Source organism: Nymphaea colorata, chromosome 2 (assembly GCF_008831285.2).
Source record: "Nymphaea colorata isolate Beijing-Zhang1983 chromosome 2, ASM883128v2, whole genome shotgun sequence".
In the NCBI taxonomy this organism is placed as follows: Eukaryota; Viridiplantae; Streptophyta; class Magnoliopsida; order Nymphaeales; family Nymphaeaceae; genus Nymphaea; species Nymphaea colorata.
In genome coordinates this window covers 29,841,224-29,855,974 of record NC_045139.1, presented here as the reverse complement: position 1 = coordinate 29,855,974, position 14,751 = coordinate 29,841,224, and the positions used below count along the sequence as shown (strand labels likewise).

The 14,751-nt window shown below is 38.2% G+C and overlaps 2 protein-coding genes across 3 annotated transcripts; one reads left to right on the top strand and one right to left on the bottom strand.

Moving 5' to 3' along the window:
• Nucleotides 1-2,708: 2,708 nt before the first annotated feature.
• Nucleotides 2,709-6,940, top strand: LOC116249234 (probable serine/threonine-protein kinase PBL3). Its single transcript, XM_031622448.2, has 6 exons — nt 2,709-3,093; nt 4,472-4,794; nt 4,989-5,124; nt 5,572-5,708; nt 5,817-5,940; nt 6,301-6,940. The coding sequence occupies exons 1-6, from the start codon at nt 3,033-3,035 to the stop codon at nt 6,768-6,770; spliced, it is 1,251 nt and encodes a 416-aa protein (XP_031478308.1). The 5' UTR covers nt 2,709-3,032; the 3' UTR covers nt 6,771-6,940.
• Nucleotides 6,941-7,180: 240 nt separating this feature from the next.
• On the bottom strand, nt 7,181-12,247 carry LOC116249232 (transcription factor MYB124-like). Of its 2 annotated transcripts, none has more exons than XM_031622446.2 (13): nt 11,910-12,247; nt 10,632-10,764; nt 10,462-10,508; nt 10,307-10,363; nt 10,162-10,234; nt 9,763-9,818; nt 9,468-9,647; nt 9,187-9,374; nt 8,927-9,075; nt 8,651-8,823; nt 8,345-8,547; nt 7,896-8,035; nt 7,181-7,788 (listed from the first exon to the last, which is right to left on the bottom strand). In XM_031622446.2, the coding sequence occupies exons 2-13, from the start codon at nt 10,710-10,712 to the stop codon at nt 7,660-7,662; spliced, it is 1,476 nt and encodes a 491-aa protein (XP_031478306.1). In that variant the 5' UTR covers nt 10,713-10,764; nt 11,910-12,247; the 3' UTR covers nt 7,181-7,659. The 2 variants fall into 2 exon arrangements, with proteins under 2 accessions (XP_031478306.1, XP_031478304.1); XM_031622444.2 differs by having other exon boundaries at nt 8,345-8,553; nt 11,910-12,246.
• Between the last annotated feature and the right edge of the window lie 2,504 nt (nt 12,248-14,751).

The following is a 14,751-nucleotide window of genomic DNA, read 5'->3' as shown; positions in this document are numbered from 1 at the left end:
TTTTTTATTCATAACCATATTTTTAACAAAGTTATCCTTTTTCATCACTTTCCCTTTTGTTTGATTTAGGCAACATAGTGTAACACCATAATACGAATATTGTGAGGGATATTAGAAAGCTTATAAAAGAAATTATTACATACATGGTTGTCTTAGTTCCTAACTTTTTTGGGGTTAGAGTTAAAATCGCTAGGAGTAGGTTGAAATCTGTCAAAATAAGGGTACGAACCTAAAAGTGGGTTAGGTTGTTTCAGTTGTATCAGAGTCGGTTCAACACTCAGAGCTAGGGTCTCATACGTGTGGACGCGTGTGCCTTAAAGGGGTGGATTGTAACACCATAAAAATTTAATATCGGATTGAAAATTATGAGTGATCTTTAAGAGCTTATAAGGAGTGTTATTCCATATATGGTTATCCTGGTTCATAGTTTTTTTAAGGTTGGAACTGAAACTGGTAAGAGGGGATCCACAAAACCAAGAGTTCAAACCTAAAAGTGGGTTGAATATGGAATGCCCTGAAGGGCATAACATTGGTGGTGGTCTGTACTTTACTACTCAAGTTGTTAACTTCCTACTCACCGAAAAGAAAATTGGTAGAATGATTGCATTTTCGAGACTTTTATACTAAGATTAATGGTCATAGTCCCCTTACACTTGAAGAGCAAACTTTAAATCTTTCAAGTTGAAGGAGGTTAAGAGTTCAAATCATCTGTATAATTTGATAAAGTCTACTATATACTTTGTATCTATCTTTGAGCTTGCGATATAATTGTATCTCAGTTTATAAGCGAAAGAGAAAAGGGGAACGCGCATCTTTTTAGGACCACTAATCAAACTATTACATGAATGTGCCCGATAACAATTGGGACAGGAAAGATCATTACTATCAGTTTATGTGAAGTGGTACATTACAAAACTTAAATCTTTACCTCCTTTTAATTAACTTTGAAAGCCTCTTCACTAATATCGTCTTGTCTTATAGACAGATCTTCCAGACTTATTCGCGTCGTAATATAACTGTATGAAATAGTCAAATGAAGCCCATGGTGATTCTGATTCATGGGGCCATCTTAAAGATTATGAAAGCAGACGTACTATCACTAATAATGCACCAGATTCCAAAGGAAAAGTAGTGAAAGTTCATACATATAAGGAAAATAATTAATTATGTTGCTTGGAATCATTTTGACTTTAGAAAGGTGTTCATACGTTCAGTCCAATAGCTCAAAGCTAGATATTTGGTGTTATTTTATAGAACGAATTATGCATCTTGACCGTCTCAACCAGCTTTGACTTTCAAATGCATTACATCTTAGCCCATTGTTTCCTGAATTGTATAGAAACTTAAAAATGTGGAAAGAAAATTCAAATGTGTACGATCGTTCTAAGCAAAATAAGGAGAAATTGTATTTTTTTAATATTTATTTGGTCAATATTAGCGACATGATTTTTTTTTTAAGTATATGTAAATATTGTATTTTCTTTGAATTGGACAATTTTTTTTTTATTTTGTTCAGGAATAATAAATATAGAGAATTTTCCTTACCACAAATGAAAATGGCCTGAGGATTGCATGGCAGCGCCCAGGCAGACTTTTTCAGGCAAATGTGAAGTTAGAAGAGGTGAGGAGCTCAAATTCAAAAGGGCCTGACAGGCTTGTCCATGTGCAGTTGTTTTGAAATATACAATCTTCAATGTTGTAAACGAGTAAAAAATAAAAAATTTATCGCTACAAAATATTTGGCACAGGGATATTATTAATCGTTTACAGTGCACCATAAATTCATAGTGCTTTCAATAACAATTTACGATACTGTGCACAACAATCTAATGAAAGACAAAATAATTATATATATATGTATATCATCTTGTAGATGTTACTTTAAAGTGGACAACAAAGCAAATTAGATTTGCTTTAGTTTTAGACCATTAATTGGCCGACGTCCAATAGAATTCCTTATTTTTTGTCCTAAAACCTTATCGTATCATAGATGTGATTGGTTTGAAAGCTATAATGTAATTAAATCAGTGTGGAAAATAAGTGAATCCAAATTGAGGGTGTTCTCGCCCTTAGAAAAACGCTACTAAAGAAATCTCACTCATGCATGGATGGATAAAATGTAAAACGTGCATGAAAACCACTTAATTTTTTCCGCAAATACAAAATTATTGCTCGATTGTTGAATCATCATCCCCATCAGTGGCAAAGTCAAATATGTTTATTTTTATTATTGTTGTTTTGAAATATTTGATTGTTTGTATATATAAATGTCTTTGAAAGAATTGAAGCTATTGAATTAATTTTTCTCTAGGCAATCCCTTGAAAATGTTGACAAAGTAACCAATGACTAACAACTTTTCAAGAATCAAATTATGGGGAAAAACATGTAAGGTGATCAAGAGTTAAGAGTAAGAGAAAGAATGTGGGAAGTGCAGATGTGTTAGTTTGCTTTAAAAGTAATATTTTACATTTAAAATTCATCGAGGAAGTGGCTTTTTGAGAATTATTTACTGTCCTGAGTAATTTGTTTTCTGCATAAAAGTGATGCTGATTTTGTAAATTTTTCTAATAAAATTGAAGTGGAAGCAGTAAAAAGAAGGGAAGGGAAAACCAACCTTCAGTAAAATTTTCGAGGAACCAATCTATTTTTCTATTCTTTAGCCACGAAGGAAAAATGGTGGAAAATACCCAGAAACAAGCCTGTCACTTTCTCTGTGGGAAGCGACGAAGGGAGTTCCTTCTCGGCGCCTTCTTTCTCTCTCTCTCTCTCTCTCTCTCGCGTCTCTCGCGTTCTTGTTCTTTCTCCTATTTCTCTCTCTTTCTGCTGTTCTTATTCTCTCTCTCTCTCTCTCTCTCTCTCTCTCCTGCTTTCTGTCCTTCTCTCCCCACACACACAGAGACTGATTTGGAGGGGTTTGAGTATCTACTCGGGGAAAGAGATTCAGAGAGATGGCTCTCTGTTAGCTGTCATGGGATTATACAGAAAGTAAAGGTTTTGGAGTTTGGCCTTGTTGTTGAGTATCCTTGGCTTGATGGGCAATTGTTTCGATGTACCCAGCAGAGTAGATAGCACCCAGAGCAATCAGAATGCTGGTAAGCTTGTTTTCTTGCCTTTTCTGTTCTTTGCCGCAGAGTTTTTCCATTGGGGGAGATGCTATTTTGAATTGTTGCTGGTTTTGGAAGTTTTGTTTTTCCTCGCTTCTAGTTCTTTTTCCTTTGCTCTTTTTATGGAAAACTTTTTGGTGGATTTGCAGGTTTGACTGTTGTGGTGGATTTGGATCAGTTAGTTTTTGAGATAGATTATTCAGCTGCCATCCTTTTTCCTTTTTTAGAGTTACTTGTCTTTCTTTCCAATAGACTTCGTGGGTGAATTCAGATTGGTCAAGCAATGGTGAAACCCTAATTCAGGAGATATTCAGAGACCATGACAGTCCGACATAAAGAAATTTGACCTCGTTATAGAAAATATTATTGAAATTGACTGGAAATGAGGAGTCTTACTTCTTCTTGCTACCTTATGTTTCTTTTGCCACAATGAGAAAAATCCGAACTGATTAGGTGGATCTTTCTAGTGAAGCTTCTGAACATGGAGATGTGTACGTGATGGCTGATGTCGTGCTTCAGTTTGCAATTCAGAGATGAAGTATAACCACAATAAGGAAAATGAGAAATCTTTTGTGAAATGGGTTTGAGTTTTTCTTTCTTCATATAAGTGTTCCTTTGACATTTTATAAATTAGAATGGTAAGAGAAATTATAGTATTTCTCAGTTACTACGATTTCATGTATGCAGAGAAAGCTCTGCTCTGCTCTCTGTCTCTTCTCTCGTCTTTGTGTGTGTATGAAGAGTTAAGTTTTCTTGCTTGGACTGGGATATGCCTTTAAGTACACAGTATTTAATTCCAGAACAGAGCAAAAGGGCAAGGAATATTGTAGGATTTATCTACGGGGTAGGCTTGCTTGTCTGGTCTGAATTTTATTGTTGAACTTTTCTCGCATCGATTTTGTGTTCCTGTACTTGTATCTGACGTTTCAAATTTCACATTGATTCTTGAACATTTTGTGATTGTAAAATCGAGCAGTTTTCTGATTTACATATTAAAATTTTCATGAGGTGTGACAAATTTCTCTCGGTCGCACGAATTATCCGGGTGGGAGAATAACTGAAAACTAGAAGCTGCTCTCTATTTGGGTTTCCTTTTTATCCCTGTCGCAGTTACTCCAAACAACAGTTTGCTTATTTGGATTGTCCACGGCATTGAATGTAGATTGAGCTTTAGCACTTGGTGTGCATTGATACCTTGTTTGCTTTTGTTTGCATACTTGTACACTTTTTTTATGTTATTGATTTACCATCGCTCACTGGATGGTAGTAAACGTATTGAACTATGTCATCCATTTTTTTGGTTCATAGAATCTTGGTGTTATTTTCTGATGCTTTTTTCTTTTCTCTTTTAATTGTATGCAACCAGATACGTCAAAAGCTTCCACCAATGCTGCGGTATCAGCACCTTCGGAGCAGACCATTCTGCCTTCCTTGGGAACCCTTCCTCACCTGAGATCTGAGGGTGAGATATTGTCATCACCAAATCTGAAGGCATTCACGTTTAGTGATCTTAGAAGTGCTACCAGAAACTTCCGTCCAGATAGCCTTCTTGGTGAAGGCGGATTTGGCTATGTTTTCAAAGGATGGATAGACGAGCAAACCTTGACTGCTGCCAGACCAGGGGCTGGCATAGTTGTTGCTGTCAAGAAGCTGAAACCAGAAGGATTTCAAGGCCACAGAGAGTGGCTGGTAGGTTTTCTTGATACAGTTCTTGAATCTTTAGTTCGTTTCTCTTTAAAGAGAACTGACTATCCATCTAAGATGGTGCATATTCTTTATCCTCTTATATAGAATCAAATTTGGTTTAAGCCAATGATCAGGAACTTGCGTGATATCATTTCGTTGATATCTACATTTATAAAATGAACTTTTTATCATTGCAGGCAGAGGTAAATTACCTTGGCCAGTTTCATCACCCAAATCTTGTAAAACTTGTTGGGTACTGTCTAGAAGGCGAGAACAGGTTGCTGGTGTATGAGTTCATGCCCAAAGGAAGTCTGGAAAATCATTTATTTAGACGTGAGTATTTTCTGTGTTCAAGGGTATGGCAGAAATTTATCATAGTTATTTACTTCAAATTTTTGTATATTGGTTACTTGTTGAAGAAAATTTTCTTGGTTACCTTAATTTTTATGCATGTCCTTGCTAGTTGCCTGGTGCAGAAACCTTTTTCTTCCCATCATCTGATGTCTGCTGTTTAATATATAATAAATCTTCTTTAGCTTAACATGTCATGGGAAGCCAATTTCTGAATCTCAGAGCCCTGCAGACTCATGCAGCTTATGTATCAGGAGATGCATGTTGTTTCATTCTCTCTGTTTTAGTTGGTAGATGTGTTTTTCCAATCTCTGTAGTATATAACTATATATCCAAGATATTCTTCTATTGGTTAGATGGGCATCAATTGTTTAATTGTTATGACATTTTCCATATGGAACTGAAATTTTCCAAAAATGGTTTCTGCAGGTGGTGCCCAGCCACTTTCTTGGGCAATACGGATGAAAGTTGCTATTGGTGCTGCCAAGGGCCTAACCTTCTTGCACAATGCGAAGACACCAGTCATCTACCGTGATTTTAAAGCTTCTAATATTCTTCTTGATGCAGTAAGTTGAACAAAGAATGCGATTCACATCTATGCTTTTCTCCTCTCTCAAAATAATTTTCGCAAGCAATAATCATCATACATGTAGTGTAATTGTGTTCTTGTACAGGATTTCAATGCAAAGCTTTCCGATTTCGGCTTGGCGAAAGATGGGCCTACTGGTGATAAGACGCATGTTTCGACACAAGTTATTGGAACTCATGGTTATGCGGCCCCAGAATATGTAGCCACAGGTCAGTGTTTCCATATTTCACAGTTTTGCAGTTATTTTCTCTGGGTTTGCCTGGAGTAGAATCAAAATTTTTGCTGGAATCTTAATGGGTTGCATAAACAGTGTGTTCATGAGTTTTAGCCTCTAAAAAGCACAAAAAACAATATATTGATTCTAAATCATAGTGCCAACAGTTTGATGAATAATCGCTTATACCACTGATTAATATATCCTTCTTGATTGGTTAGTAATGGACCTCAGTTGATCTTCGAAGAGCCATCTGCTTAGATTAGGAAGAAGAAAAATCACCCTCCTCAATGTAAACTGTCCAATGCAATTCTGTAGCCGTCTGTTTCCTGATCCTCTTGCTGGTTCTTGCTAGGTCGCCTGACTGCAAGGAGTGATGTTTATAGCTTCGGGGTAGTGCTGTTGGAACTCTTATCTGGACGCCGTGCCGTCGACAAAGCCAGAATTGGTATAGAGCAGAATTTAGTTGATTGGGCAAAGCCTCATTTAGTCGACAAGCGAAAGGTATTTCGCATAATGGACACCAAATTGGAGGGTCAGTATCCGCAGAAGGCCGCGCAGGCTGCAGCAGCTCTTGCCTTTCAGTGTATCCACACAGAGGCGAAGACGAGGCCTCAGATGACTGAGGTTCTGGAGAAACTAGAACAGCTTCAGTCAACCAAAGAGCTGGCAAAACTTGCAATTCCGGAGCACGATGGTCACCACAAATCCAGTCATAGATCACCAGCACGGCACCATCACCACCATCGAAGTCCCCGATCCGCTGGTGGAACTCCAGTAGCATCCCCGCTGCAACCAGCTCGGCAGTCACCGCGCGTTCATTGATTGAGGGACATTCTTGGTTTGGAATTTGTGTATCTATCTGATGTATGATATGTATTTTTTTTTTTTTTAAATCTTGCCTGCTGTTGTGAAAGTTTTGTTACTGGTCTTTGCTTTGCTGTAACTGCAAAGGGCTGCATTTTTTAAAAAATTCAGATGAAACGCTTGACTCAGTTTTGAGTATTTCCCCACCATCTGAGGACCAGTAAAATGATTTGAGCCAATATATTTTTACCAAGTTCTCACACCCCGGTCTGACTTCAGCGCTTCTGTTCGGTCCGGTTTGCTGAGTAATCTGGTCTCTCGCCTACGTGGATAATAAGATGGTGCTTTCAACGAAATATGATGTTTCGGTGTGCTCTTTACCATCAAACCTGTAATGCTTTTTTAGCATTATGCGCAAGAATATGTGCTAGGTAACAAAATAAAGCCACTTCTCCTTAACCACAGAGACAAAGATACAGAAACATGTATACACACATATTACAGTTCTGATAGAAAGCAGGGGCCACATTTGCCTCATAAAACAGCACCAACATCAATGACTTCCCTTTCACTACTATTTTACATAAGCTGCAAAACTCGTCAAGACAAAGAGAGATCCTTACTTTATCCGCTGATCCTCTGTTATTGTCTTCACCTTCTCATCTGAAATGCCGACGAATGAAAGAAACTGATACACTCGAAGAGAGACGCCATATATTTTTTGTATAATATGGTATGTACAAGAAGCACGATAAAGAGATGTGGGGTAGGTTCTTCGTATACGAGTACCCAACCAGACCCAATGAAATAGCTGATGACACCCAACGAGAGCACATAGGGATGTCTAAAATAAGCACCAGAGGGACGATGCTGCTGGCCATTACGATGGTAGGAAACGGAAAGGGACTCAGAAATTATGGAGGAGTGCCCTTCGGCATGGAGGAGTGGACCTCTGAGAAGGCTGTGGCAGCAATGGAGCTTTTGATGCTGGTGATGGCGATGTGACCCCAAGCGTTCTAAGTAGGAATCTCCTTTCCTGAAAAACCATGAAAAGAGGACCCATTAGTTATCTAGGATTGTACAAGTGTGTGCCACAGAGAGAGAGAGAGAGAGAGAGAGAGAGAGAGAGACGGAGGCTCTTACACTGGCTGAGAACTCCGGAGTTGGAATTCCATCAGCATACGAGCGCAAGAATGGGATACTTTGAAGAGGGGAACAAAACTCCCTATTTAAAGATACGGAAGCCTCTCCCTTCAATTTTGTAGTAGATGACATGTAGGAGGCTGTATGAAGTTCAACATTAACATCAATAAGCAGTTAAAGTTTTAGCACTAAGTCCACAACTTCTAGCCTGAGAGATTCATCGCCACAGCCAGAACTACTAGAAATATTACTGAGGTTAGTCATGAAAAAATATGAATAATAAATTCATGAATTATATAAAATGGAGCATGGGGGGAAAACTATTTAAAATTTAAACCAAAACATAAAAAATCCATACCTATTTTGCTTACTTAAATTTCTATAACTTTCTGAAAGGTGGACAATCAAAACAAAAAAGCGCTCAAGGGCAATTTTAGTGTGTTGATTACCTTCAATCTCAATGGCCTCCGTTGAGCACCCATTTTCATTAGCACCAACCTGACCATCTTGCTGATGATTGCAACTTGACTGGCAAATGATATTTAGAGAACAAGTCTGATACTGCTCTAGTTCATCCAGTGCAGGATAAGAGACGTGTGACCCAATGCTGCAGTCAGAGCTGACTTGAGAATCTGTGTGCATTTCATACTCCCTGAAACTACAAAGGAAACAGAAGAGATGATGTCAGTACAAAGGTCTATCATGAACGTAAACATATCTTTGTTTGCTATTTCAAGATAAGTATCCGTATCCACCTCCAAGGCATCTGACTTTCCAGATGGTTGCTCGAGTCTGAGTCCAATTGTAAGTTACCATTCTTTAGGTCTTCTACTAATTCCTTGAAATCTTCAAAGTGTAAGTCCATATCATCAAACTTGCAATAGGGGTTCCCATTTTCTTTATTTTGCTGCAGAAACTCTTGTAGTTCCTGTATGCAGATTTTTTTTATAAGCATCTCCACAACAAAGTGCATACTTTGCACATCTGCATAAAGAAAAATGCTTTGATTGCAAGAATAAAGTCAACATCACCTTCCATGCATCTTCAAGGCTTTTCTCTGAGCACTCGGCATTAACTTTTATTGCAAGGGAGCTTAATAGTTCTGCTTGTTGCATCAAAGCAGTGACTTTAGGGTCATCCTTCCTAAGGAAAATCCCTTGGGCTTTACTGGAAGTTGCAACTATGGAAAACAACAGAAGAGTGAGACAGAAGTCCATTTTTTGATTTTTATCAACAAAGGAAGGCAGGACTGCCATTTTTTGCATGAAAAAGAAAATGTGAATAGAGGTACCTTTATGTGGTTGGCCTTCCATTTCTTTGATATTCAAGGTTGGAAACTTGCCCAGATTGTTCAGGTCCAGGGCACCAAGGGGGGACCTTATGTTCTGCATCTTCTGATGTTGAGATCCAAAAGTTCCTTTTGATTTCCCTCTTGTGTCATTATGTGAACCATGCAAAGCAGACATCTCCTCCACGATCCTATTGCACACGACAAGTAAGCCTTGGAGTAACTTCATACTAATTTCTTCTTATTTACTTTTTGCAGTTTCAGTACTGCAAAACTGATGGTACCTGATTCTGTCAAGTGGCAGTGTTGTATAAGATTCGTATGCAGCACCTTGTTGGTTCGGAAGCATGAATGGACCGTGGTTTGAATTGATAAGAATGCCCTGGTTCTCCTTTATGGAAGTTTCATATTTAGCTCTTTTTTTGCAGAGTGTGGTGAATCGATTTTTTACAGCATTGTCTGTCCTGCATACGCAAAAGAACACCATTTCCATGGCAATGTGAGAATCAGTCTGCGTCGAACTTCATGGAAACAGATAGTGGGAAACAGCCCCGCTATGGTAGGATTTACGCTGGTTACCTGCCTGAAACCACTTTTGCTATCTCTGTCCACTTGTTCCCATACATTTTCTGTGCCTGCAGTAATAGAAATTCCACAATCAGATTATCTATGCACCTAACTACAGAAGTGCTTCCTTGTTCTACAGTCCTATAAATAGAATATGCTAGTTAAAAGACTGAGAACCTGATAAAAAAATTAAAACAGAAACTGGGATTATAATAAATATCTGGTGTTATCTGTAAATAGAAAGAGTTCTAAACTCCTAAACAGGATCTTGAGATTAAATGCCAAGCTTGCAGTAAATAATTACGAGCCAATAATGTAAATTTAACTAGCTCTGGCTTTGAAAAAATTCCGGCAACTTCAGAAATTCCAGCACTAAATGGCTATAAAGTTCAACAGAGACCAAGTTCTTACCTCACACAAAAGCCTGTCTTCTTCTTCGGACCATCCACCCTTTTTACAATCTGAAGTTAAATATGCATACCACCTGCAATCACATACACATATTCAAGAAAGAGCTAAAGGTAAATAACGTGATTCTATTGAATCAAGTAGTTACCGTCTTCTGCATTGCCTGCTTGTCTTATTCCTGAAATTTGCCGCAATGTCCTTCCAGCTGCAAACATAAAAACATTGCTTTCGTGAACGTGAAATTAGCATAGCTTACAAGAAACTGCAGAGGAGAAGTTCCAAGTGGTGGCAAATGTAATCAACCTTTCAGTTCCACGTATTCTGATCTGTTCCCGCAGAATTTCATCTTCCTGTGAATGAATTTGCTTTACAGTTTGAAAGATGAACAGGATATATAAAAAATAAAAAGAAACACAACTCAAATAGTCAACTTCATCATACATGAAGAACATAGATCTAATTAACAAGCTCACCTCTGGAGTCCATGTAACGATGTGTCTGCTTTTGTGCATGGTTCTAATTTTACAGCTGTCGTAGGAACCCATCACCCGCATCAGTATTCTGTCCTCTCCAGCGTCTTGGGTTCATTCATTGGCTCCATCCAGGCTATTAACAACATGACAGTTATATCATTAATGACACTTCGTATCCGGAAATTTTTCTAGTCCTGCCTTGCATTGTTAATAATTCGAATTCCAAGTTATTTCAGAAACAGAGAAAAAGATATCTCCAATACTAGAAAAATCTGAGGTGCATCTTAGGGCACATTTGCTTTCGTATTGCAAGCTTCACCCGAGAAGCGGACTCTTATCGTAATTTTCATGATATTTGGAGTCTGACAGTGAACGAGACTTGATTCAATTTCTCAGAGCAACATTAACTGTTGAACTGGGGGACATGGTGACCTCTTGAAAATCATTCTCCCGCATATGGAAGAGAAAGATTCTCACGGGGTCCAACCAACCTGCCGTTAGAACAACAAACAGCTAGAACAACCTCCATAGCACGAACCCGCAACTATTTTACTCACGATATACAAGGAGAAAAAAAAGAAAACAAAAATTTGCAATCCACTGAAATTTTCTTTAGATTGTTCTGAAGAAACCAAGGCGGCAATCATAAATCGAAAGAGTTCCCTCCCCGCCGCTCCCCCTCCCAACGAAAAAAAATAAAAGGAATGAGGAATAAATCAGTTTTCCTACCTGATGCTTTCTTCGAATTGTACACCACGCAACCTACCTACCGTTCCCTTCCTCCCCTTTTTCTTCTATCTCTTCCGGAATTCAGTGCAGAAATATCTGCCGAGCTCAAATACTCCCCTGTTTCAATATCCTTTCGAATTGCGGTCCGGAGATTGTAAATTTTGGAGCTAAATTCTAAACAATACGGGAACTCTTGGCACAACCGGCAATTATTCCACCAAAGAATACTCGAAATAACCCGTAACCGTCACCAGCCCCAGCTAAATACCACAGAAAAGGGTGCATGCAATTCCGATGATCTCCAAACTCTACACTTCCGGCCCTCATCCGAGCTAAATTCAACACTCTCACAACTCAGACCGATGTCTTCCCCCAACCTGGGGGATACAAACTCATACGCCGCCATCATCCGGCCTCTCCTCGTCCTCCCGCAGCGAGGCACTGCAGATCCCAGCCAGATCGAAGCCGGACCTGCGCCCCCGAGCGACGAATCGGCAGGGCAAATCCAAGGGAGCAAAATTTTCGAAGTTTGAAGGGAGAATTCCGTACCTGTCTTTTCTTCTATCGGATGAGAAACAGGTGGAGATCAGGTGTCGCCCGGAGGTTGCTGCTCCTTCGTCAGACGTCAGAGATAAAAGAGAGGGAGAGAGAGAGAGAGAGAATGTGAGGAGGGGGAGAGAGCGCGGGTTTTTGGAGTTCAAAGCGAGATGGGAGGAATCCGAGGGAGAGTGGCGAATTAAATTAATAGTAGGAGGAGCGAAAGGAGAGCGTAAAATTCGGTGGCGCTTCCCTTCTTCCCCATCATCCCCTTTGTCATGTCAGTCTTTACTCTCCACTCACAGTGAAGCGAATACTGAATCAATAGTAATTCCTCTCTCTCTCTTCTGGTTCTATCTTTCTGTGAACATACTAAATTCCAAAAGCGTCGATATGACGTTCCCTGTGATCGCTTTGGCGCCTCCCTCTCACTCGTGAGTTGAGTTTGGAAATTTATAGTGGTGTGGACCAGTTTAGTTTTTCTTCAAGGCATACAATTTGAATCCAATTGGCCAATATAGAAACAAGGTTGCTGTGTTTGATTCACTGCAGTAGTTATGTGAGATTTTAGATTCATAGATGTTTTCATTTTCATCCATCCGATCTTAAATTCATGGTTTTTAAAATGCAATTAAAGTTTTCGGTTCATCTTCCAAAACACACCATTTTATGCAGCATCAGATCTTACCTATCAAACTCAACCCAAAGGTCGAGTCGAGAAACTTTACCACCATAAAACCTCGAAACCTATGTTTATTGGGCACATGCAATGTAAGGGGTTGATGTCGATGAGAATTGAACCAGCAACTATCTTTATAGTAAAAATTGGCCCAATCATGAAACTACTTAAAAACAATACATTTTCAATCAACCTGTTGGAGTAGTTTTTACAAAATTAATATAGGTTAAAATATAAGAACACCCATGAATGATTGCAAAAATGCATTGATATCTTTGACCTAGATAGAGTTTGGATGACACCTTGAAAGAAAGATTGTCGATAAAACCTGACTTATAAAAATTATATAACCTAACTTTTTTTTTTACTGAGTTTTGGGAGACATGGTTTTTATGTTTGGAAGAGCAGGATAACATGGGAGGGGGCAGTTTTATTACTCACATATGAAAACAGTGTTTTCAAAAAACCTGGTTTTCTGAAAATGTCATTTTCAGTCCCACCCAAACAAGCCAAAAACAACAATTTAGAGGCAAAACTCCATTTTGGGCAAGCATCCAAACGCGCCCTTATACTTTTTGAGATATTTTAAGGTCAAACTAAAGAAATTGACATACCAGTTAGGCTACCAAAAGTTAGCCTTTGTGTGGATTCTTTTATTTTCAAATTTAACCTTTTATTTTAGCAATAAAAAAAGGGATATAAAAAAAGAAAATCAGTTTAATTCTGGCTGATAATAAATGCTGGCTCTTGAAGCTGAAAAAAAGAACCTCAACATGAGCTTGCCTTTGTTCACAAACAAGTCTGTATGGATATGGTTTAATCCCTGCTCCATTCCTATAGGTAGGTTTCTATGTATTATATATGTACAACTCTATATAATAAGATTCAAAGGAGTTGACATAATAGTGTCAATCACCAATCAAAATGGATCCGAATCTTCTAGTGTCTTTGTCTCATTCAAGGAGCTGTGGGATTTAGGAATTCCTTATAAAAAAGGGTGGGAAGGCGCAAATAGTCTGAACATGAAGCTGCATTTTGCAAATTTTGTTTTAAACAAAAAACCAAACTTTCCCTCCTCTTTGTTCTGAAAAGGGTTTTTATAACATTGATTTTCGGAGCGGAGGATGCGTGGGATGCGATCCCGATTCGTATTAATGAAGCTCACGATCCAACGGGAATATAAGTGGCTCTCAATCCACGAGACAGCGTACGGGCACGTGACAGGCGCATCGACGGCTCAGATTAAATGAATATAAAATGGAAAAAAAATGTTCATGTTGTTGTCATTAAATGCTCTTTTATCCTCATCGGCTAAGCGCTTAAAGGTCAACAAAGGAAATTTTCAGAAAATAATGTTTTATTTTAAGCGCCATAACGCGTAGCTGTTTTTTTTTTTTTTGTTTTAACCACTTGTAAATTGTTCTATGAAAAAAGCAAAGGTTAATAAACTGATCCTAAGAACTAGCAACTTAGCAATTGGATTGGTGATGTAAATTGTTTGATAAGTTCTCATTAATTAGTGATATCACATTTGTTAGATGAATCTAGTGAAGCAATTCCTTGAACTAGAATTTGATATATGGTTAAGGTATTTGAAAATTTGTTTAACCTAGGATATCTTTTTTTTTTTTTTAAATACAAATTCTAAATTTAAAAGTAACAAAAGGATCAAGTTAAATAGAGAGATGCTAAACGAGCTTAAATGAGTTGAGCTCGAGTTGGGACTCAGTCTATCGATTGGCGCTTGAGTTGACCTGCTCGAGTTTGAGTGACCAAGCTCGAGCTTAACTCCGCTCGATCGAATACAACCTTAGTCATATACGTTTCAGGTACTTTAAGTTTGATTTGATTTTAGGTGAAAGCGGGATTTTTATGTTGCCAAATTCAGATTGAGTTTCAAACGTTTAAGTTTGAATATGAATTCAAGTCCGGCTTTGATTAAGAAAGATCCCATTAAATTGACTATGTTAAATCTTAGTGATAGGTCCCGTCAATAAGGCCAATAGAATATTTCTATAAGGTGATTAGTACCTTTTGATAAAAGTTATATTAAAATTATCTTCCACTTTAACATTGTGGAAGGAAAAAGAAAGCTTTAATAAAGTGGTACCCTCTTTATTTTGCTGCTCAATCCTCCCTCGACCTGTAGCTCTAACTCTAAAATATATCTTTGAA

Coding starts and splice junctions, on each gene's coding strand:
- LOC116249234 (XM_031622448.2), top strand. CDS start 3,033: ATGGGCAATTGTTTCGATGTACCCAGCAGAGTAGATAGCACCCAGAGC. Junction 4,795..4,988: donor AAGGCCACAGAGAGTGGCTG/GTAGGTTTTCTT, acceptor TTATCATTGCAG/GCAGAGGTAAATTACCTTGG. Junction 5,125..5,571: donor GGAAAATCATTTATTTAGAC/GTGAGTATTTTC, acceptor TGGTTTCTGCAG/GTGGTGCCCAGCCACTTTCT.
- LOC116249232 (XM_031622444.2), bottom strand. CDS start 10,712: ATGCGGGTGATGGGTTCCTACGACAGCTGTAAAATTAGAACCATGCAC. Junction 10,364..10,461: donor AGAATACGTGGAACTGAAAG/GTTGATTACATT, acceptor TTATGTTTGCAG/CTGGAAGGACATTGCGGCAA. Junction 9,648..9,762: donor GCAAAAGTGGTTTCAGGCAG/GTAACCAGCGTA, acceptor TTGCGTATGCAG/GACAGACAATGCTGTAAAAA.